At 42.2% G+C, this 24,463-nt stretch overlaps 2 protein-coding genes and 1 long non-coding RNA gene across 3 annotated transcripts in view; 1 reads left to right on the forward strand and 2 right to left on the reverse strand.

Annotated features, from left to right (window-relative positions):
• Positions 1 to 24,463, forward strand: part of LOC310770361 — a 334,814-nt gene that overhangs the window by 177,529 nt on the left and 132,822 nt on the right. The gene's annotated exons all lie outside the window — the stretch shown is intronic.
• LOC310770145 (cytochrome P450 4V2-like) lies at positions 103 to 24,420 on the reverse strand. Its single transcript, XM_083630532.1, has 11 exons — positions 24,195 to 24,420; positions 22,059 to 22,171; positions 20,497 to 20,582; positions 15,360 to 15,550; positions 8,562 to 8,631; positions 7,846 to 7,972; positions 7,020 to 7,211; positions 3,833 to 3,935; positions 2,404 to 2,538; positions 2,137 to 2,316; positions 103 to 1,518 (listed from the first exon to the last, which is right to left on the reverse strand). The coding sequence occupies exons 1-11, from the start codon at positions 24,403 to 24,405 to the stop codon at positions 1,358 to 1,360; spliced, it is 1,569 nt and encodes a 522-aa protein (XP_083486658.1). The 5' UTR covers positions 24,406 to 24,420; the 3' UTR covers positions 103 to 1,357.
• The window catches only part of LOC310770143 (cytochrome P450 4V2-like), a 100,171-nt gene continuing 75,810 nt past the window's right edge, over positions 103 to 24,463 (reverse strand). Inside the window, exon 12 of the mRNA XM_083630530.1 lies at positions 103 to 1,366. Within this exon, the coding sequence (XP_083486656.1) occupies positions 1,348 to 1,366 (19 nt within the window). The 3' untranslated portion in view covers positions 103 to 1,347. The remainder of the gene's footprint in view (positions 1,367 to 24,463) is intronic.

Genomic DNA, 24,463 nt, shown 5'->3' on the forward strand with positions numbered 1-24,463 from the left:
TGTAATGAATTCTGTATTGTTTGCAGACTGAAAGCAACAAGAACAACAAAACTGGTCATATTGACTAGATGATTTCCATAATTTAACACTGGCAATTTCCACTGTTTCCATCAGTATTTTATTTTTTTTAGTGTCATGTTCAGTTTTATTAAACTGATTTCAGATTGTTTTTGAAATGTTCAGGAGGTAGGCAGCAAAGCAGTTGAATTTACACAGGTAACAAACAGCAATAAAACGAGTAATGGGTAAGAAATGGAAGCAGACACACAATGTAAACTTGTAAATAACTGTTAACTAGAGCTGGGTAATAGCTGTATAATGCAGCATGTATATGTGTATACATTTATGAACACTTTAGCCTACTGGCCATTTCTACCTTAGTTCCCTTAGCATTAAAGGTTCAGTCTCTTTTCTGGAACACTCCATGTTTCTGACATTCTTGGTCAGGTCACTTGCACTAAAATAAAAGTGTGTGTGTGTGTGTGTGCGTGAGAGAGAGAGAGAGAGAGAGAGAGAGAGAGAGAGAGAAGTGGACAACAGACCACCATGTATAACGATGCATGTGTGTAAAATCCATTAACATTCACTTGGAAACATTGCTCAAGTAAAGTCTTGTGTGCTTTTTGAACAATTTACTTAGATACCATCCTCAGGCAAAATCACCATAGGATATAACACTTGCTCTAGACTGTAAGGGACCTTATAATGTAATTGGGCAGGGGCAAACCAGAGGCTAAGCAGGAGCAGATCCTCCATCCTGTCTGTATGCTTACAAAACATAGGTCTAATTTTTCTCATATATTCAAGGTCTTTAAATATTGAAATGAATGAGGTTTTTTAAAAAAAATTAAGCATACAGTGGTACCTCAGGTTAAGTACTTAATTCGTTCCGGAGGTCTGTTCTTAACCTGAAACTGAGCTTAAACTGAAGCACCACTGTAGCTAATGGGACCTCCTGCTGCTGCCGCGCCACCGGAGCACAATTTCTGTTCTCATCCTGAAGCAAAGTTCTTAACCCTAGGTACTATTTCTGGCTTAGCGGAGTCTTTAACCTGAAGTGTATGTAACCTGAAGCGTATATAACACGAGGTACCACTGTATTGCTCATCTTCTTTAGGATTAAGGAAAGTCAGCTAGTGGCAACCTAGGCTGAAGCCTACAAATTGCAAAGACAATTGGAATAACCCATCATTGGAATAATCATCTGCTTCTAAAATGCAGCTGTTGGCCTGTAATAAGCAACAACACAATCTTGGTTTAAAAAATGAAGTCCAGGAAGGGTTAGGCAGTCTGAAACAGTTCTAATGCAAGGTGGTAAGGAATTTCCCTGAGGGTTCTTATTTTAACTTATTTTAACTTATTTTCTCTTTTTCAGCTGAATCCAGATGCCTTTAGCAGGACGAAGAATCAGTTCTCCTACAAGGTCAAGTTGATCACGTCGCTGTGCACTTTCAACAGAGAAGCGCCGTAGGATGGTGGCTAAAATAGTCTTTTCTTCCATCTGTGCAAAGCGCTGACCTGCAGAGGAATTGGAAAGCAATGACAATATACAATTAACTAGAGCAATAATACCTATTTATTATTATTCAACATGAGTCATGTGACATTGAGGTCAGGTTCTCAGATTCATTTTTAAATCCTTAAACACTTTTCTGTAATTATACAAAACCACCAAACAAACACCAAGAGGGTGAGGCAGTGGAATTGCAGCCATTGGAAGGAGTAAGTGAAAAACTGGAAGGGAAGGACTGATAATATTGATGTAGAAATAACTTTAGACTGAGGTGCATTCACACTATACATTTAAAGCACTATGATACTGTTAACAAGTCATGGCACACCCCCCCCAAAGAATCCTGGGAACTGTAGCTTGTTAAGGATGCTGAGAGTCATTGGGAGATGTTGATTCCCCTCACAGAGCTACAATTCCCAGAATTCTCTAAACAACTCGTAGCACCCTTAAACTACAGCTCCTAGGATGCTTTGGAGGAAGCCAGACTGTTTAAATGGATATGACACTGCTTTAAATGCCTAATGCCAATGTCTAAATAATCTTCCCCTTTAAACACTCCCTGCCACTGACTGATTGCCCCTTTTTTTCCTTTCCAGATACAGATTTTTGACTCTCATATGTACCAATACAGTTCCTAGGCCCAGCGGAGAAAGGCACGTATGCATATGGGTGCCGTCCAGCCGCGTTCTCAGGGAAAAACCGCTCGGGTCTGAATTCCTCAGGCTCTGGGAAGACATCAGGGTCTCTGTGCAGCGCAAAAGGCAGAATTAGGGCATCTACCCCCTTTGGTACCCTGAATCCTCCTGCGAAAAAAGAGCAGATATTCATGAAATTAGCCCTGAGCTTATAGCAATAGCTCATCAAGCCAGATACCCACTTGGACTACTTACTAATATAACATTCTTCACTCAGTTTGCGAGCAAAAAGTGGAACAGAAGGGAAAAGGCGAAGAGCTTCTTTAATAACACAATCCAGATACCGTAGTTGCTTCATGTCGTCCATTGTGACATGACGATCAGAGTTCCCTTATAAAACCAGTGGCAGCGAGACAAACATGTGTTATTCACAACCAGCAAAACATGCATCCTAACACTGAAGTTCTTGCAGCTATTTTACATGGTGATGGATCAGGGGGCAATTTTAGGTCTAGATCAGTTACTTCCATAATTCATTTCTGTGCTTATTCTCAGGAAGTTAGCCTGGATAGCTTTAAGTCAGCACGCTTTCCTAAGCCATGGGTTATGATAAAACAATACACTGACTCATCAAGACTTCCTTTTTGCTGACAGACACTGAAGCTGTGAAGACCACAGCACATCTTATATAGGAATCATAGAATTCAAAGGGACCCTGCAGATCATCTAGTTCAAACCTCTGCATTGCAGGAATATGCAGCTGTCCCATACAGGGATCAAACCTGCAATCTTGGCATTACCAGTGTCATGCTAAACAACTGAGCTATCCAAGGCTGGGCTAACTAAGCTGCCTAAGGAGATCTGGTTAAGAGAGCTGCACCAATGGATGGCCATTACTGGGTGAATAGACAGGATCATATGCATCATGGATTCTATCTGCAGAATGATGAGTAAGCCAAGCCAGTGTAGGCCCCACCAGAGAGGTTTCTTGTTTAAAGCTGTCCTCTGAGAGCTGGAACGGGGAGACTGTGGCCCTCCAGAAGAAGTTAGTGAAGTATATATCCCATCTTTCCTAAGCACGGGCCATTCTGGCTGAGGCTAAAGCAAGTTGGGGTTCCAGGAATGTCTGCAGGACATGATTTAGAGCAGTGGTGGGGAACAGGAACTGACCAGGGGACCAGACCCTTAATCTTCTCAGTACAGATCAGTTTTGAAAGTCGGTGGGGCTGCCCACCATTCAAAGTTCACCGGATCTTGCTGTAATTCCCAACCAGACAATTGGCAATTACAGAAATCTCCTTTGATGCCTCTTTGCAGACGCTGCATGGTTTCAAAAACTACATCTGCAAGCAGACATTTCCCCCCTGTAGACAGCATTGCTCTCTAGGAACTTCTTAGGGCAACCAATCCCAGCAGTCATTCTCACTTTAAGCTCCCACTGTAACCACAGCCTCACCTACTCCAGTCACATATGACATCAAACGTGCAGCAGGTGGGTGTGGTTTGAGGAAAAACAGCCTCATGGGCCTAACTGGGGTCTGTGCTGGGCCAAATTAGGCCCACAGGCCAGAGAGTCCCCATTTCTGCATTAGAGGAATCAGGTGATACTCATGAGCACTTACCTAGAAGTAGCCCTGCATTCTAAACTTACCCAGGCTTATACCCACAGGAAAGAAAGACTTACCAAAAATTTCATCTAATTCATGGTGAACCTTCCTTTGGGCTTCTGGATGACTTGCAAGCAAGTAAATACACCAGTTCATGGCAGCAGTGGTAGTATCATGACCCTTGGAAGAAAGAATTTAAGAGGTCTAACATGTTCTCACAAAACATAGAATTCTTAACCATTATAATGATGGTCCAATCTAGGGCCCGAACAAGCTAGTTCAAATCCAAAATTGAAAGACACCAGTCCCATGCACAATAGTAAGTCTTTCAAAATTTAAAGTACTGTATATTGGGAATACCAGGTGCCAGGGAATCTGCCAGGCTTGGTCACGTCCCACGTGCCAAAGGCAAAATGACACTCCTGAGTCACTCCCGTAATCTGAAAAAATCTTGTTTGAACAGCTAATACTCCTATCTAGCAATAAGACAGACATATAAACTGAAGCTTTGCTTCTAAGGTGCTACTTTATTTTATTTATATCCTGCCTTTCCGGCTTTCACACAATTCCAGAAAATGTCATAAAAATCAACAATAGAAAATTTCATACAAAAACAATTTGTTGTATAAAAGCATGCTTCCTTTGTTGCTGATTACTCCATTGTAACTCACCCCAACTTCCCAGGTCTTAAAGAACAACAAATCCCTTTGGAGCTGCCTCCCACAAGACAACAGGCAGATCCCTCTTGTTTTGTGGGTGCCCAGTGAAGACCTTCCTTTCTCAACAAGCATTTTAAGTGGGGATCATTGATCCCGGTCTACATATGGATTTGTAACTGTTTTATATGTGATGTTTTTAAATTGTTTGTATTGTTAAACAGTTCCAAGATATTTTAAAGGAAGGACTTCATAAATGGAATTGAATAATTAGTAAATAAGCAAGCATGCTTCAGTGCCCTTATAACCACCAGAGGGCAAATACACAACAATACTGCTAATTTTTTACCAGTGGATAAAGTCACAGTTTAATTATATTCAATGAACTACCATTAACAATCTGTCTGGCAACTGTGTGAGAGTTGCAACCAAACCAGCCACACTCCCCTAAATCTGCCTCTGCGTTGGCAGACCAACTCTGCACAACAAAGACATCTGCAAACATGGCATGAAGGCTGGCAATATCTGCTCTTGCAGATGACTGCAGTGCCTGGAGATAATAATAATAATAATAATAATAATAATAATAATAATAATAATAATAATAATTTATTATTTGTACCCCGCCCATCTGGCTGGGTTTCCCCAGCCACTCTGGGCAGCTTCCATAGAATCCAAAAATACACTAAAATATCACACATTAAAAACTTCCCTGAACAGGGCTGCCTTAAGATGTCTTCTGAATGTCAGGTAGTTGTTTATTGCTTTGACATCTGATGGGAGGGCGTTCCACAGGGCGGGTGCCACTACCGAGAAGGCCCTCTGCCTGGTTCCCTGTAGCTTTGCTTCTCGCAATGAGGGAACCGCCAGAAGGCCCTCGGGCTGGACCTCAGCGTCCGGGCAGAACGATGGGGGTGGAGACGCTCCTTCAGGTATACTGGGCCGAGGCCGTTTAGGGCTTTAAAGGTCAACACCAGCACTTTGAATTGTGCTCGGAAACGTACTGGGAGCCAATGTAGGTCTTTCAAGACCGGTGTTATGTAGTCTCGGCGGCCGCCCCCAGTCACCAGTCTAGCTGCCGCATTCTGGATTAGTTGTAGTTTCCGAGTCACCTTCAAAGGTAGCTCCACATAGAGCTCATTGCAGTAGTCCAAGCGGGAGATAACTAGAGCATGCACCACTCTGGCGAGACAGTCCGCGGGCAGGTAGGGTCTCAGCCTGCGTACCAGGTGGAGTTGGTAGACAGCTGCCCTGGATACAGAATTGACCTGCACCTCCATGGACAGCTGTGAGTCCAAAATGACTCCCAGGCTGCGCACCTGGTCCTTCAAGGGCACAGTTACCCTATTCAGGACCAGGGAGTCCTCCACACCAGCCCGCCCCCTGTCCCCCAAAAACAGTACTTCTGTCTTGTCAGGATTCAACTTCAATCCATTAGCCACCATCCATCCTCCAACCGCCTCCAGGCACTCACACAGGACCTTCACCGCCTTCACTGGTTCTGATTTGAAAGAGAGGTAGAGCTGGGTATCATCTGCATATTGATGGACACCCAGTCCAAACCCCCTGATGATCTCTCCCAGCGGCTTCATATAGATGTTAAAAAGCATGGGGGAGAGGACAGAACCCTGAGGCACCCCACAAGTGAGGTCCCAGGGGTCTGAACACTCATCCCCCACCACCACTTTCTGAACACAGCCCAGGAGGAAGGAGCGAAACCACTGTATAACAGTGCCCCCAGTTCCCAGCCCCTCTAGATGGTCCAGAAGGATGTTATGGTTGATTGTATCAAAGGCCACTGAGAGATCCAGCAGAACTAGGAAACAACTCTCACCTTTGTCCCTAGCTCACCGGAGATCATCAACCAGCGCGACCAAGGCAGTTTCAGTCCCATGATGAGGCCTGAATCCCGATTGGAAGGGATCCAAATGGTCCGCATCCTCCAGGCGTGCCTGGAGTTGTTCAGCAACCACGCGCTCGATCACCTTGCCCAAGAATGGAAGATTTGAGACTGGGCGATAGTTGGCCATACTGGCCGGGTCTAAAGATGGTTTTTTAAGAAGCAGTTTAATGACCGCCTCTTTCAGCGGATCTGGGAATGTTCACTCACAGAGGGAAGCATTCACCACCCCGCAGAGCCCATCGCCCAGTCCTTCCCGGCTTGCTTTTATTAGCCAGGATGGGCAAGGATCAAGGAGACAGGTGGTTGGTTTCACACGTCCAAGACAGACAGGTTGTGCAACCACAGCAGTGACCAGAGGAGGAATAACCACTGGGAGAAGCATAGAGAGAAGAAACACCATGGTGCATCTGCAGCAGCACAACCAGATGCCTTCATGTGCCCCAGCTGCAACAAAACATGTCTCTCCCGTATCAGTCTCTACAGCCACCACAGGCTCTGCAACCTTCCAACAGTTTGACTTCACCCCCAAAGGGACACACCTCCAATGTCTCCCAAGACAGATGGATGACCACCAAACTACCAAGTCATCTGATAGAAAGACCCTTAATGTCTTGTCTTTGTTCAAAGACCTTCACATACATTAGTTTGTTGTGATCCTTTAAATAGGGGAGAACAACCAGCACTCTTATACAGGGCATTCTGTACCTCAAACATGAATGTATCCACTTCCTCTCGAATGTCCAGGTAGTTCATCTTATTCCCATCATCATCAGTGGCATTCAGAAGCATATCGAGAAAAGCTCTCCTGACTTTGCGCCTGCTTTGCTCACCAGTGCTGACAGCATTGCTTCTATGCTTCTCCTGGTTTTTTAGTTCTTGAGCTTTTTCTGCAATAACCTTAGACAGTCAAAACAAAAGAAAAGTCATTCATTTCTCAGGTTGCATAATCCAATGTGTGTACTCCCTGCAATGTCATATAAAGTGATAAGCTATCTCTGTTGCACCCTGGACCTAGCGAAGTGCACTGCGCTGACAAGGAAAAAGAGGAATATATCCAATTGCACCCAACTTGTCTAAAGCGCCCTATGGACACTGCCATCGGCAAAAACCTACTTCTGGGTAATAAAATCAGGATACAAGGCATTTCAAATATCTCTGTAAAACCTGTCTGGATGTAAATGCACTGCATGAAAATGGATGACTGACTGAGTAAATCTAATGAAGGTCATCTTATCCCTTGTATCAAAAGAATTCTAAATGACAACTCCTCACAGAGACAGTGATTTTAAGCTGAAATCTTACCTGCATTCTGAATTGGAAAAAACCCACTAGGGAGAAATCGGTTTCTTAGCAGAGCCTACCTTACAGGCATGTGGTGAAGATAAAATGGGAGGCCTCACATACACCCTGTGAACAGGCCCTGAACAGGGCTCTTGAGCTGGGAGAGCCACAATTGTGAATATTAGCAGAAATCACTTTGATATTGGTGTCTATAAAACATCATGCATGAAGAGAAAATGCAACAGCTTACATTATCAGTAAAGTTATGAAGTATCTTCAGGGTCCTGTGATGTTCTCTTCCTTGTGGGAACATGAGGTACAAAAGGTCAGACCAGAACCAAGGAGACCTCTGTCTTTTATAAATCAGATCAGTCATCCTAGGGTAACAAGCAACAACGCTTTCTAGAAAAGTGCTGCAAAGTACAGCAAAGAGCCCAGATTTCTTGCAACTAGGCTGTCATGTAAAGAGGCAGAGAAAAATAGTTTAAATGTGAAACAGATATGCCATGGCATACAGCTATTGCCCCTATCACCTGCAGGGTTAATGTGGCTTCTACATCAGCATTCAACCCACAGAGAGGCCCAGTTTCTGCTACCCAGATCCAGAAAAGAGGTGCAGAGAGGAAGCTCATACAAAGCAGACCTTAATTATTATTATTATTATTATTATTATTATTATTATTTATTTATTTATATCCCGCCCTCCCCAGCCAAAGCCGAGCTCAGAGCGGCTATCAACAAAAAAATAATACAACATTCTAAAATCATTTCCTTTGAAGGTTTATCATGCAGACAGTCAAGTTAAAGCTGAAGGTTGTCTGCATCATGGAAGGGAAAGAGACTTTTTCTCTTAGTATTTGCCTCCATTGAAGGAGGGCGGGACCTGCAGCCCTCAAAATGTGGCTAGAGTCTAACTACCATCTTTAATTCCCTGCTGCTGGAATAGATCATAACATTGACACCTACCTGTAGACAGCTTGAACATACTCGGAATCCTTATTCTGTTGTGCTCCTATGTTCTTGCCCATAGCTGTTTCTAGGAACAGGAGAGAAAGAAATCAATTAAAGAATCATTTGCTTACAAACCAAAGAGTGGGGCATAAAAGGAACACAGGGAGCAACCATATATCAAGTCATGCTGACTTCCAATGGTTTTCCAAGTTTCAGAGCCAAGGTGTTTCCCAGCCAGGATTTGAACCCAAGATCTGCTGCACTCTACCACTGGTCAGTTCATAGTCAAGTGTGTCTTGTGCTAACACAGCACCACTACTACAGTAACTGTATCCAGAACTTCTCATTTCCTCCCATAGTATTGTGTGTTTGTGCCCCAATCATGACCTATATTCAGACTGATGGCAAATCAACAATTATTCAAACTGATCACAGTCTGTTATTATATTTTCCAGCTCCATCAGTGTATATTTTAAATCCCTGTTCTCCACTGGATTATTCAATCAGTATTTAAAATGGATAACAAGCGGACTTCCGGAGGCGGCGCGACCGGTAATGGCTGCCTTCTCCGAGTAAGGAGAAGGGAGCTCCGCTGTAAACGGGTCGTCCGCTACGGCGAAGCGGAGACCCATCCAGGAAAACCACAGGTGGCAGAAGCCTGTGGTCTCGGGACCCGGCGGGCGCCAGAAGCAGCCCCCAAAACGTTGAAGGGACCCCGTAAGGGGCTCCGGATCGCGGAGGGGGTAGCGGCGCTGTGGGTCGTTGCGCAAACAGCGAAGTGAAGCCGCATTGCTGTTGCCGGTCAGCGCTGTCCTTTCTTCCTGCAACTTTTCTGAACTTTGGAAACTACAACCCGTGAGTAAATTTGGACATTGAAAACTTTCTGAAACTTTCGTCAACTTTCTGAAACTTTTTGAGAACTTTATGGAACTTTTAAAACTTTTTAAAAAAAAAAGTTGAAATTTGGCTGAAAACGGAGTGAGAATAAGCAGGAAGCCCATCTCCCGCGATACTGAACTTTAAGCAAAGAGCAGGAGGAGTGGAGACAAAAAGTTATGCTTTAACTAAATGCTGGCACCCTGTTAAAGCAGTTTTCTGAGAGAAAGACTTTGAGCTATTGACTTTTGCTGGTCATATGTGGGATGCACTGATATTCTTCTTCTGTGGTACCAGTGGATTATAAAATAAATAAGAATCTCTGGTGCTGGAGCTGCCTGAATGAGCACCAGTTTGCAACTTTGGATATATTGAATTCAGGTTTTGAAACATTCTGAGCTGGAACTGGATACTTTGAAACTGTTGCAGTCAAGGCACTGTAAGAAACACTGTTTTGCTTTAAGTTTTACTCTGCTAAAAATAACACACTGTGGAGGCGATAGACATGGATTTAAATTTATAAGTTTAACTTGGATTTGATCTTCTCCCTGAAGACGTATTAAGCTCCCTCTAGAGGATTTTGGGCTTACAGCAGTGACTTTGTTTTACTTTCCCTTTCCCGGCCTCTGTTTGACTATTGCATCTGGGACTCTGCTTTCTCATGGGAACAACTTGGATTGACCTTGGATTACAGATAACTTTGGAATGAGTGGCGTAAGGAGAAGAGGAAGGACTAAACAAACAACTTTAACTTTATCTGCAGCCTCACAGCGTAGATCTTCTGTGCCGGCCTTGCCTTCCACTTTGCCTCCAGACATAGAGGCGGCCTCCCTAATACAGGCAGGGGAGGGTGAGACAGAGGAGCTGCACCTGGGAGATATGGCTTCAGGGACAAGTAGCTCTGTCTTGGAGAAAATTTTGGAGAAACTGGAGGCTCTGGACAAGAAGGCTGATTTGCATACAGCTAAAATTGAACAGAACACAGAAAGTTTGAATAAGCTGACTGGACAAGTTGCACAGAATGCCCAATCCATTGGAGAATTAAAGGAGGCTGTAGGTGAAAATCGTAAACTGGCTGAAGATACTAGTCAAAGATTGGAAGAACTTGAGAAAGAAGTAAGACCACTCAGCAAACAAGTTGGAGAACATCAGATTTACTTTTTGATGACAGAACTGCGAAACAGGGAGACCAACTTGAGGATACGGTCAATACCAGAGGTGGAAGAAGATAATCTTATTGAATTTCTAACTAAGGAATTTGCCAAGTTTTGGGAGTTAGAGGAAAAAGACTTTAAAATTGCATCTGCTTTCAGGCTTGGCAGAGTCAGAAGGACAGAGAAGCCCAGAGATTGTTTGATAACATTGAGATCAAAGGAGGAAAGGGACAAGATTTTGGGCCTGCACTACGAAAAGTCACTAGACATCTTGGGCAAGAGAATTGAAATCTACAAGGACATTCCTAAGCAGTTGCTGGACCTTAGATCTAATTACACGGAATTGGCAAGACTGTTGAGAAGCAACGCAATTATCTTCAGGTGGGAGTTTCCACAAGGATTATCCTTTACCTACAGAGGGAGAAAGATCAAAATTAAAACAGTGGAAGATAGAGACAAGTTTTTGGGAGCACACGGAGAAGACCTCCACAAAGGACTTGGATTGCCAGCGCCAGAACCTCCAGGGGAGCCCGCCCCCTCGGATCCTCAAGGACCGGAGAACAAGGTACCACCCCAGAAAGAATAACCAGATCTATCCAGGATGTCTCTGCAGCTTTTGAGTTGGAACATAAATGGCTGTAACAGTCCCGAAAAAAGGTCTAAAATTTTTCATATTTTAAAAAAGGAACAATTGGACATTATATGCTTACAAGAAACGCATGTGATTAGGCTCCATAGAAAGGTGTTAATAAATAAAAGGCTTGGTCAAGAATTTATATCATCGGATACAGTTAAAAAGAGAGGTGTAGTGATCTATGCAAAAGAGAGCCTTTCACCAAAATTTCTCTTTAAAGACGAAAGTGGAAGAATCCTCGCAATAGAAATACAGTATCAAGGAGAAAAAATTTTGATATTAGGAATTTATGCTCCAAATGAAGGAAAATCGGATTTTTATAAGAAGTTGCACGAGATCATGCTGGACTATCTGGATTACAACAACGTCATCATGATGGGGGACATGAATGGGGTCGTATCAACAAATATGGATAAGTCACAGAACCAGAACATTACTAAAGAGGGAAGACTACCTAAGACCTTTTTTGAAATGACTGACAATATGGACTGGGTTGACATCTGGAGAGTTAGAAACCCCTTGGGAAGAGAAGGAACATTCTTTTCTGAAGCTCAACTGACTTGGACACGAATCGACCAAATATGGATAACTAGAAGTCTGGCACCTAAGGTGAGGAAGGTGGAAATCTGCCCCAAAACATGCTCCGACCATAACGCCTTGAGAATGGATATGACATTGATCCCAATCGGCTCCTTTAGATGGAAGATGAATGATGGCCTGTTTAGAGATCAAAGAATTGTAAAGAAGGCCCAAAAAACCTTAAAGGACTATTTTGAGATTAATTTGAACACTACGGTGGAAAAAAGAACTATCTGGGATGCAAGTAAAGCTGTGATGAGAGGGTTCTTGATCCAACAGAATTCCTTAAAGAAAAGACTGCAAAATGAAAAGAAAGATAAAATTCTGGAAAGTATCAAAGAGTTGGAGAAGAAGTTAAGATCTAACCCGAAGTCCCAACCGATTCTGAGAGAAATTAAACTTTATCAGGCGCAATATTCCAAGCTGATAAATCAGGAAATAGAATGGAAGATTAAAACAATGAAACAAAAAACTTTTGAATCGGCAAATAAATGTGGGAAACTGCTAGCTTGGCAGTTGAAAAGGAGACAAAGATTAAATACAGTAACAAACTTAGAGGTTGAAGGAAGGAACATTCAGAACCCGGGAGAGATTAGAAAGTGCTTTCAGAGGTATTTTAAAAAGTTATATACTCAAGGGCCACAAGATGAAATAGAGATTACACAATTTTTGGAGAGAAATGGATTAGCAAAGCTGTCAGAAGAAAACAGAACAATTTTAAATGGCAAAATAACACAACAAGAGATTGAACAGGCCATCCTGAGTCTGAAACAGGGCAAATCACCAGGGCCAGATGGACTGACCTCTAACTACTATAAGACATTGAAGGATTATTTGATACAACCTTTGTTGGAGGTCAGTAATGAAATAATGGAGGGGAAGAAGGCGCCTGAATCGTGGAAAGAAGCATTTATCACATTGATTCCAAAGTCAGAAACTGAAAAGACACAACTTAAGAATTACCGTCCCATCTCCCTTTTAAATGTGGATTACAAAATATTTGCAGATGTTTTGGCACGAAGATTTAAGAAAGTTTTAAGTGAGATAATCCATAAAGACCAGGCAGGCTTTCTCCCGGGCAGACATATGTTTACTAACACAAGGAACATTATAGACATATTGGAACTTTTACAAACAAACATAAACACCAAAGCAGCTTTAATTTTTATAGACGCGGAGAAAGCCTTTGACAACATTTCTTGGAAATTTATGAAGGGGAACTTAAAAGAAATGGGAGTGGGACGGGGGTTTGAGAACGGGATTGAGGCAATATATTCAGAACAAAAGGCTAAACTGATAGTTAACAATGTGGTTACAGAAGAGTTTAAAATTGAAAAAGGTACACGACAAGGCTGCCCGATTTCCCCATTACTGTTTATTTCGGTTCTGGAAGTGCTCCTGAATATGATTAGGGGGGACCGGTTGGTGGAAGGGATTCAGGTCGGAGCGAAACAATATAAACTTAAAGCTTTTGCAGATGACCTAGTTCTGACATTACAGGAGCCGGAGTCTAGTTTGAAAAGAGTACTACAACTGATTCAAAACTTTGGTCGAGTGGCAGGATTTAAGTTAAATAAGCAAAAAACTAAAGTTCTGGGGAAAAACATGACAGATATTGAGTTGGAACAGCTTCAGAAAGAGACAGAACTAAATGTGGTTAAAAAAGTTAAATACCTAGGGGTAAACATAACAGCAAAAAATCTGAGTTTATTTAAAGATAATTATGAAAAATGTTGGTCAGAGATTAAGAGAGACTTGGATAGTTGGTCAAGATTAAAACTTTCATTGCTAGGCCGAATAGCTGCCATCAAGATGAATGTATTGCCAAAAATGTTATTTTTGTTTCAGACACTGCAGATTGTAGACAAGACAGAGTGCTTCCGGAAGTGGCAGAAAGATATCTCTAAATTTGTCTGGCAGGGCAAAAAGCCCAGAATCAAATTTAAAATATTAACAGATGCGAAAGAAAGAGGGGGCTTTGCCCTGCCAGACATAAAGTTGTATTATGAAGCTGCAGCTTTCTGCTGGTTAAAAGATTGGTTACTTCTTGAAGATACGGATGTCTTGGATTTGGAAGGTTTTAATAATGCGTTTGGATGGCATGCATATTTATGGTATGATAAAGCTAAGATAAATAAGGCCTTCAAGAACCATATTGTCAGAAAATCAGTTTTTAATGTCTGGACAAAATATAAAGACTTACTGGAGAACAAAACTCCGAGGTGGCTGTCACCCCTGGAGGCTAAGGCTCGGAAAAGAGCCAATATGGAGGCCAATTGGCCAAAATATTGGGAGATAATAGAAAAGGATGGTGACAATTGGAAATTGCAGAGTTTAGAAAAGATGAGAGACAAAGTGCGAGACTGGTTACACTATGCTCAGATTAAAGAAGTGTTTAAAAACGACAAAAAGTTAGGATTCCAAGTGGAAAAGTCAAAGTTAGAAACTGAACTGTTAGAACCTAAGACTAAGGTACTTTCAAGAATGTATAACTTGCTGCTGAAATGGAACACACATGACGAAATGGTAAAATCAACAATGATAAAATGGGCGCAGGATATTGGGTATAATATTATGTTTGAAGATTGGGAAAGGTTGTGGACCTCTGGGCTGAACTTCACTGCATGTAATGCGTTGAAGGAAAATGTGATGAAAATGATGTATAGATGGTACATGACCCCTGTCAAACTGGCTAAAATATACCATTCGTCTGATAGCAAATGTTGGAAGTGTAAGGAAAATGAAGGAACATTTTTTCACCTCTGGTGGACCTGCCCTAGAGTGAAGGCCTTTTGGGAGAAAATATATAATGAATTAAAAAAGGTGTTTAAATACACCTTTACTAAGAAAGCAGAGGCCTTTCTCCTGGGTATTGTCGGCCAGAGTGTGTTAAAAGAGGACAGAACATTCTTTTTGTACGCAACAACAGCAGCAAGAATATTAATTGCCAAGAATTGGAAAACTCAGGAGCTACCCACTGTGGAAGAATGGCAGATGCAACTGATGGACTATATGCAACTAGCCGAGATGACCGGCAGAATTCGAGACCAGGGAGAAGAAAGGATGGAAGAAGATTGGAGGAAATTTAAGACTTATTTACAAAAATATTGTAATCTGGCTGAGTGCTGAATAGGATGCCAGTGCAGACAATTGTCTACCATTAAAATAGATTTAAAGTCGAATTATATGTCAAACCAAATTAAGATTATTAATTAAGATGAGTTAAATGATAATTTGCTTGAAAATAATTTAATAATGATGTAAGTGTATGCGGGAGGTGTGGGGGAGTCCCATGTAACAATTGAAAGATGTTAAATGGACAACGATAAGTGCTTATTTGATATATGTTTTATTTGAAAACTTTAATAAATATATTATAAAAAAAAAAAAATAAAATGGATAACAAGCTATTCGTATTATGTAAATGTGCCCAATTTAGGAAGTGAAATGTAAGTAATATGAACAACTCTTCTGGTCAGACCTCACCAAAGAGCCCATTCTTCCAACAAATGAGCAGGGATGTTTAGACCTCATTCACTGCAACATTTTGGCAGCAACTGCAACACTTACCACAAATTACATCAAGGGTACACAATGTGATGTATAAAAAACAATCAAATGGCTCCTTGTCCACATGCTTTTCAAGTTTCTGAACAAGGATATTGGCTTGTTCATTCATCACTTCAAGGAAATCGTCTAAGATGGTGAAATGAAAGGTGGGCGTTAACATTTTCCTTCGGGACCGCCATTTGCTTCCAGTGCTGCAAAACAAAGACTTAAATTTTATTTTTCTCTACACAAACAAATTTCAAAACAAAATGCATGTAATGTCTTCAAGCAGAACCAGCAATACAATATTGCAGTGCTCTTGCTCAGGTTTCCAGTCACTTCATTCTGCCTTGCCTCCAACTGGTAATTTCTTTCTCTAACATTCAGCCAACATTCCACAGTCACTGAGCATGCTCAGTCCTCAATAAGCTGTTTTCCCTTGGTTTTTTCTCTGTTCCATCCAACACAAAAAGATTTGCTATTGCAAACCCTGGGGTTCCCCTGAAGCTGCTGAGACCACCCTCGTTTGGGCTACATAAAGGTGTCATTTTGACCACATAAGGACCAGTGCTTGGTGAAATGAGATCACTAGTATGATATATGATGATGTTCATGCACTAAAACACTTTTTCAAACCCCCAAGTCATGGCTCAAAAATGCCAATTCTGGATTTATCAGTTAAGAAGAGTCCCCTCTTAAGGCTTTTTCCTCCCACACTCTTATCTCTTTCCTGTTCCAGATACCAGGCAGAACTTCCAGTTCATTACCTCAGTGCCATGGAAGACTTACATTTCCAGACTTAATACAGTCCTGAACTTTACTGTTTTGGAAATTCCTTCCTGTCAAAACATCTGTTTCCGGAGAACAAAGAATCCCTTGGGTAGAGAGGGAACTTTCTTCTCGGAAGCCAAAATGACATGGACAAGAATTGACCAAATTTGGATAACTAGAGGACTGGCTCCTAAGACTAGAAAAGTGAAAATTTGCCCTAAAACTTGCTCCGACCATAATGCTGTGAAAATGGAGATGAAACTAACACCAATTGGCTCCTTCAGATGGAGGATGAATGACACCTTGTTTAGAGATGAAGAGGTTACCAAGAAGGCCCAAAAAACTTTGAGAGACTACTTTGAGATAAATATGAATACTACCATTGAAAAAAGAGTAATCTGGGACGCAATCAAAGCGGTTATGAGGGGGTTTCTGATTCAACAGAATGCAATAAAGAAGAGAACTCAAAATGAAAAAAAAGACAAAATTCTGGAGAAAATAAAAGAGGGTGTGAAGAAATTGAGAGCGAAACCAAAGTCACAAGAGATTTTGAGAGAAATAAAGTTATATCAAGTTCAATATATGAAAATGATGAATCAGGAAATAGAATGGAAAATTAAACAGATGAGACAAAGGACATTTGAATCGGCTAATAAATGTGGGAAATTGTTAGCCTGGCAAATGAAAAAAAGACAAAAACTTAACACCATTACAAATTTGGTAGTGGAAGGAAAGAATATACAGAATCCAGTGGAAATTAGAAAATGTTTCCAGAGGTATTTTAAACAGTTATATATACAAGGGCCACAGAAAGAGATTGATATAGATCAATTTTTAAAAACAAATGGATTACAAAAAATCTCTCAAGAAAACAAGTTAACGCTGAACTACAAAATAACGGAACAGGAGGTAGAAGGTGCCATCCAGAATATGCAGCTGGGCAAATCTCCAGGGCCGGATGGTTTAACTTCAAAATACTATAGATCTTTGAAAGATTGGATAATTCAACCACTAAAGGAAGTTTGTAATGAAATTTTGGAGGGGAAAAAAGCACCAGAGTCGTGGAAGGAAGCTTACATTACACTTATACCGAAAACTGAGTCTGAAAAGACACAACTTAAGAACTACCGCCCCATATCCCTGCTTAACGTGGATTACAAAATTTTTGCAGATATTTTGGCTAAAAGGTTAAAAAAAGTATTAGAGGAAGAGATACATAAAGACCAAGCCAGCTTTCTCCCAGGTAGACACTTGTCTGACAACACGAGAAATATAATTAACATTTTGGAGAAGCTGCAAGTGAACATCAATACTAAAGCAGTTTTAATATTCGTAGATGCAGAGAAAGCTTTTGACAATATTTCTTGGAGTTTTATGAAGAAAAACCTTCAGGGGATGGGGGTTGGTCAAGGTTTTGAAAATGGTATAGGTGCAATTTATTCAGAACAAAAGGCTAAACTAATTGTTAACAATGTGGTGACAGAGGAATTTAAGATAGAGAAAGGGACACGACAAGGTTGCCCAATTTCCCCATTGCTTTTTATTTCGGTCCTAGAGGTTTTGCTAAACATGATCAGAAGGGACCAACTGGTTAAAGGTATACAGGTCGGAGCCAAACAATACAAATTGAAAGCTTTTGCAGATGACTTAGTACTGACACTACAGGAGCCAGAATCTAGTACTAAAAGAGTATTGGAACTGATTCAAGAATTTGGTCAAGTGGCAGGATTTAAGTTGAACAAGTTAAAAACTAGGGTTCTCGAGAAAAATCTAACACAGATTGAGAAAGAGAGGTTTCAGAAGGAGACAGGCTTAACATTGGTTAAGAAAGTAAAATACCTGGGGGTTAACATGACCGCTAAGAACTTAAATTTATTTAAAGATAATTATGAAAAATGTTGGTCAGAAGTGAAAAAGGATCTAGAAATATGGTCAAATTTGAAGCTTTCCTTGCTAGGCCCTATTGCTGCTATAAAGATGAATGTATTGCCAAGAATGTTGTTTTTGTTTCAATCATTGCAAATTTTGGACAAAATGGACTGCTTCAAGAAGTGGCAGAGAGATATTTCTAGATTTGTCTGGCAGGGCAAGAAGCCCAGAATAAAATTTAAAATATTAACCGATGCAAAGGAAAGAGGTGGATTTGCCCTGCCAGACCTTAAACTTTATTATGAATCAGCAGCATTTTGCTGGCTGAAAGAATGGCTGCTTCTTAAAAACACAGACATTTTGGATTTAGAAGGTTTCAACAATGTATTTGGGTGGCATGCATATCTGTGGTATGATAAGGTCAAAGCACATAAAGCATTTAAAAACTATATTGTCAGGAAAGCATTGTTTAACGTCTGGACAAGATATAAGGACCTACTTGAAAATAAAACCCCAAGGTGGTTGTCACCGATGGAAGCGAAGGCTCAGAAAAAGCTCAATATGGAGGCCAAATGGCCGAAATATTGGGAAATTCTGGAACAAGAGGGAGATAAACTGAAATTGCAGAGCTTTGAAAAACTAAAAAACAAAGTGTGAGATTGGCTTCATTATTATCAAATAAGGGAGGCTTACAATTTGGACAAGAAAATTGGCTTCCAGGTGGAAAAATCAAAATTGGAAACAGAACTGTTAGATCCCAAAACTAAGATACTATCAAGAATGTATAACTTGCTGTTGAAATGGAATACTCAGGATGAAACGGTAAAATCTGCTATGATAAAATGGGCACAAGATGTTGGACATAACATTATGTTTGCTGACTGGGAACAGTTGTGGACCACAGGTATGAAATTTACGGCATGTAATGCCTTAAGAGAGAATATTATGAAAATGATATACAGGTGGTACATGACACCAGTCAAGCTTGCAAAAATCTATCATTTGCCCGATAATAAATGTTGGAAATGTAAAGAAAATGAAGGTACATTCTTTCACCTTTGGTGGACGTGCCCAAGGATTAAGGCTTTCTGGGAGATGATTTATAATGAAATGAAAAAGGTATTTAAATATACCTTCCTGAAGAAACCAGAGGCCTTTCTCCTGGGCATGGTCGGCCAATTGGTGTTAAAGAAGGATAGAACTTTCTTTATGTATGCTACAACGGCAGCAAGAATACTCATTGCAAAGTATTGGAAGACACAAGATCTACCCACCTTGGAAGAATGACAGATGAAGGTGATAGACTATATGGAATTGGCGGAAATGACTGGCAGAATCCGAGATCAGGGAGAAGAGTCGGTGGAAGAAGATTGGAAGAAATTTAAAGACTATTTACAGAAACATTGTAAAATTAATGAATGTTAAAATGATGTCGGAATGAAACTAAGTGGTTTTAGCAGCAATGTTATAAAGGAGTGTGTAAAACCAGATTGTTAACAGGTGAAAATGTAAAGCTATAATATATTAAGATAAAGAATTAAGATAAAAACAAAGAGGGAAAGGATTTGCTGAATTAACCATTTGAACTGGAATACAAAAAAGGGAGGTGTGAGGAGGTCAGGGAAATAAGTAAATGAAAGGCAAGACATGGAAAGATGGATTTATTTTTAATTGCTTTTATTTAATTTTTTGTATTTTGTATTTTCTGTTTCTTTTTTCTATTTCTTTTTTACTTTTGTAACTCTTTCTGAAATTCTAATAAATATCATTTTAAAAAACAAACAAAACAAAACATCTGTTTCCAACTTGCAACACTGCCTATTTCTCAGCAATTGGTATTTTAGACAGATAAAATGACCTCAAACCATCTACTGCTTCAGGAAGCATGTGCAGATTCCCTCAACCAGTTTTATGCTCCTTAACACAGGGGTGAGGTTTCAGTTTTGCCCATGAGGCCATTTCTCAAAAACCAGGCTCACTTTCCCCTCACATGATGCCATCTATGTTGGACAGCTAGAGACATGGCTGTAAATGAACCATCAGAAGCCTAAAAGTCAGTATTAATCAGCTGCTTGGTCCTGTCTTCAAGTCCACTATAATAAGCTACACTACTGTGTTCTCAGTGAGGAACTCCACAGGGCAGGTGACCTCTGCCAAAAGCAGGTCTTGAAGTCAGCACCAATTGGCTCTTCAATACTTCTTTTCATGATAATAATTAGTTAGCACAGGTACTGAAAAGGAGGGAAATGGAGCAGGACTGCACCTGAAGCCCCATCTCCAAAGTCCACACAATCAGCAGAGCATCTGAAAGGGGCCTCCCATCTGCAATAAACACCTCTGTGCACAAGAAGAGACCCTTTTCACACAATCAGTGGGATGTTGGGGGTATGGCCTATGATCTCAGTCTGGCTTCCACCTTCATACATTCATTAAATGTGGGGGCAGGCCTTGAGAACAGGACTAATAGCTCAACCAGTGCCACACACTCCACCTACACAAGGCGTTGTTTTTTATTTACCTTGTTAGAAGTCCTGTGCCCAGCCAAGGATGCAAAAACTTGTAGGGATCGGATTTTGTAATATGCTTAGAGCTACTCAATACAACCTGCCAACAGAAGAGATCAAGGGCATAAATTATCGACTTTGCCCTTCTATGCTATCTATTCAATTCGACCTTCAAAGTAAGTCAACTATCTGAAATAGATTCTATTTGAGTTCAAAGTGACTTAGTGATTTAGTGGGCTTGACTAAAGTGGTTTGCAAGGCAGGTTTGCTTTATCTTTATATGCCAGTGTTGATTATGCCCCAAGGTATGACAAATCCTGAAATCAGAAACTACATTCTCTAATCTGCATCAGGGATGCAAGTTAAGTTCCTATGAGAATAATGAAGCTTTCTCCCAGATAAGTGTGCATAGATTTGGAAAACATATACTAGCAATAAAGCCCCATGAGACTCAATGGAACCTATTTCTGAGGAAATATTCACAGGATTGCACTGATAGTACCAGGCTGAAAAAGAACTTTACTTGGATACACTGAGCAATGTGTACAGCTCCATCTATCACCATTTTGATGTCTGCTCAGATTATACCAGGTCACCAGATGAATGTCAACATTCTTTCCCTATTTTCTCTCTCTCCGTGCAGTAATCCAAGGCGTGCGTGTGACAGAGCTAGGATTTTTCTCGCAAAAGTCTTTCATGACATAATAATGCCAAGGCTCAACCTAGAATACCGCTACACAACTTGCAGTCCACTAAGGTAAGGTAGCCAAGGTGATGGGTGATGTGTGAGGAAATGTGTGGGTGGGTGTTTCTACAGCTTTAGCAGACACTTTGGCCCTATATTCACCACCCATTCCAGCAAAGGAAGGGGGTGCGGTGGGTGTGGTCACCACTGAGGGGAGCGACAAAATGCCGGGCGGCACTCACTGCGGGGCCTGCAGTGCACCCGAGCCACACGTCTCTCCTGGGAAAGACATGGTGGCTTGGCGCGTGCAGGCTCCGCGCTGCCCAAACAGTCCGCCCGCTGCCTCCCCCTCGCCCCCCCCCCCAGCTGTAGGGCAGCTGAGTGGGATAAGGCAGGCAGACTCCAGATCCCCCATGGTGCGCCCCGCCCCTATGGGTGGCTCACCCTGCCCCTGGGCACACCACCCCAGAAGCCCGAGCACAGTGGCGGAGCTACATGCTGCAGCCCCCAGAGTGGAGAACAGGTGGGGGCGTGGCTGGTGCGTGTCCCGGGGGCATGGCGCACTGCCTGCGGGGTGTGGCACACCGCCCGCGGGGGTACAGCATGCATCCCGGGGTTGCACGGCATGCAGTGTGTATCCCGGGAGGGCGCGGTGCGCGACCTGGGGAGCGGCCGCAATGGCACCCCTTCCCCTAATGGCACCAGGTGTGGCCCTCTCCCGCCACCCCCACCCTCGTCCGCCAGCGCCTGAGCGGCTTCCTCCACCACTGGCCCCACCCACTGCTGACATGTACGCATTGACAGTTTAATCCCCGCAAATGCAACCCTGGGGGGAGGGGGGGGGAGAGACTTCTCCTGCCCTGCTATGGAGAGCAACAATGGGAGACTCACCTCTACAGTATCTGGATGATATAAAATTAAAAAGGGCAATGGCCCTACCCAAAGGAGTAACAGTGGGATATTCCGCAACACTTCAGTGGAACGTATCACCTGAGAAAAGGCACCTGGAAAAAACATGCATGCAGTTTGAAAATGAGAAAGTGAATGATCTCACATCCATGCTACTTGTTCTCATGAGAACAGCAGCCACTCTAAGCTAAGATTAATAGTTACATAGCAGGAGACCCTTCTACCCAGATTAAGATTGCAAGAGATGAGGGGCAGATTCCAGCCTCCCACCTCCTGATGTTCAAAGAGAACAATTATGTGAAAGTCTAAGACTATAGTTTACATTTGCTTAGAATTCATTTTGACCGTATAAATGATCCCCATTTATGAGTGGTTCCATACAAAGGGATGATTCCACATGATTAATGGGTAGTGGGCCCCATTCTAACATTGCACTGGGTTGCTTGGCTCTGTCCTCCAACCTCGTAACATATTGGGAGAACATTTGAGGGGAGAGCTCATGCAGGCCCCAAGGGCTTCCAGTTACATGGCAAAGCCAACCTTGCAAGGTGTTGCAGTCTTGGGAGCAGGCAGAGCAGCACAAACGTGTTTCCCTTGACTTAACCCTTGACTTAGCATTGTTGATAAAAAGCCTCCTGACAATGACACCTTGTGTTGGAAATACCTGAAGATCCTGTTCAAATGCTCTTCTTAACTAATTCATTCCTGTTTGGTTTTTAAAAAAAATAAATAATAATAATGTGTAGAAAATCTAAGTAGGACAGGAAACTGCTGTAGTTTCTTGCTGCAATTATTTTTACTGTTCTTTTTGCGGACTTTTAATTATGCCATTGTGTTTTGTCATAGTTTCATATTGTGACTGCCCTGGGGATATTCAGTTTCATGAAGGGCATGCAAATGCCATAAACTGATTGTTCAAGAGATATCTAAAAGTTTTGCAGTTCAACTCCTATGGGTCATGCCACACTATCTTGTAGCTTGCCTGTAGCTCGGCCCAAACGTGCAGCTGTGAATACAAATGAACAGGGAGGGCAGAGGTTGTCAATGTGGTGCCTGTGGGTGGCCATGTACCCACAAAGCCCTTCCTGGTGACACAAGGCCCCCTTCTCTCTCCCCGCCCCCATGAAACTTGAAAGGATTCTGCTGTAGCCGATAAAATAGGGGTTGGCATGGAGGTGATGCCCATAATAATCTCTCCAGTCGGCAAATGTGCCCATGGGTCCAAAAAGGTTGGCAACCACTGACATAGTTGCATGAAAATGCAGTACCCCCACCTCACTCACAGTTCATTATCTACATAGAGCTTGTGTTCAGTACTGTAATGGAGAAGGGGCAACCTTTTGAGATGTTTCCAACATGCCTTAAACAGGTTTCAGGCAGCCTATTAGATTTGGTTGGGATGTGGAGGATAATTACTTCCAATATCACCAGAGCTGATTAAACATGCTACAAAATATGGACTTCATACTACAAAAGATAATTGGCTCCAGTATGATTTGCCTACATATAATGGCGTTCTGAGTACTTCCTCATTAGCATGTTTGCTTTAGGCTTCAGGATTTCTTTAAATCTAACATTTTAGCTCTTTGGGGAACCACCGAGGATCCTAAACAGAGCATTCAGAAAAACTTGCAAACTCATTTTATGCCACCCACCAACACTTCCTGATGCTGCTTCATTCTTCAATCACATGAGAGTTTCATCCTTCTCTTTTATTTCCTCCTTATTTTTTGAGATTTTTTTTCCTTGGGGGTGACCTGCCCCCCCCCCCCGGTTTTCTGTATAGTTTCATCTGGAACAACTGAAGATACAGTATTTTATTCGATAATAAATTAATTGACAGTCGTGCTTTTTAAAAATAAAAATCAACCTGCTTGCTTGCCTTTTTTAATTCACGTAATACACTCACACAACTGCGGTAAACAGACATTGCACAAAAGGAAATGACTGAAGTACGTGTCGGTCGGAAATCCTTATTGAAATAAAGAGCAAAAGAAAGGGCAGAAGTGGGAGATGAAGTGTAGCGCGGCGCGGGTTTGCTGGTTCACAGAGCTGCCTTTCTGCGCTGCTTGCGCGCATCAGCTGCCCGGAGGAGAGGGAGGAAGAGGGCGCCTTTACCTTTCCGATCGCGGTCAAGGAGCAGCGCATTGCCCAGCAGCGGGTACCAGGGACGGATCCCCGGGATGTGCTTCAGCTCCCTGTATTTCCAGTACTGGTCGAGCACCAAGCGGGCGACCCAGACAGTCAGCAGCGTGGCGAGCGCGGCGAGCAGGGCAAGCGCCCAGGAGAAGAGCCGCGCGCCCTCCTGAGCCATCGCCCAAAAGCCCATCGTCGCCGAGCGCGGACGGCGTCGCTCTGATCCGGGAAGCGGGACGTTTTGCTGAGAA

Source organism: Podarcis filfolensis (assembly GCF_964270895.1).
Source record: "Podarcis filfolensis genome assembly, chromosome: 9".
In the NCBI taxonomy this organism is placed as follows: Eukaryota; Metazoa; Chordata; class Lepidosauria; order Squamata; family Lacertidae; genus Podarcis; species Podarcis filfolensis.

Bases quoted from the DNA above. Each gene is read 5' to 3' on its own strand.
- LOC310770145 (XM_083630532.1), bottom strand. From the start codon at position 24,405: ATGGGCTTTTGGGCGATGGCTCAGGAGGGCGCGCGGCTCTTCTCCTGG. The intron at 2,539-3,832 runs GTAAGTCTTTCT...TGGTTTTATAAG, and splicing joins TGAATTAGATGAAATTTTTG to GGAACTCTGATCGTCATGTC. The intron at 1,519-2,136 runs GTACATATGAGA...ATTCCTCTGCAG, and splicing joins TGGGCCTAGGAACTGTATTG to GTCAGCGCTTTGCACAGATG.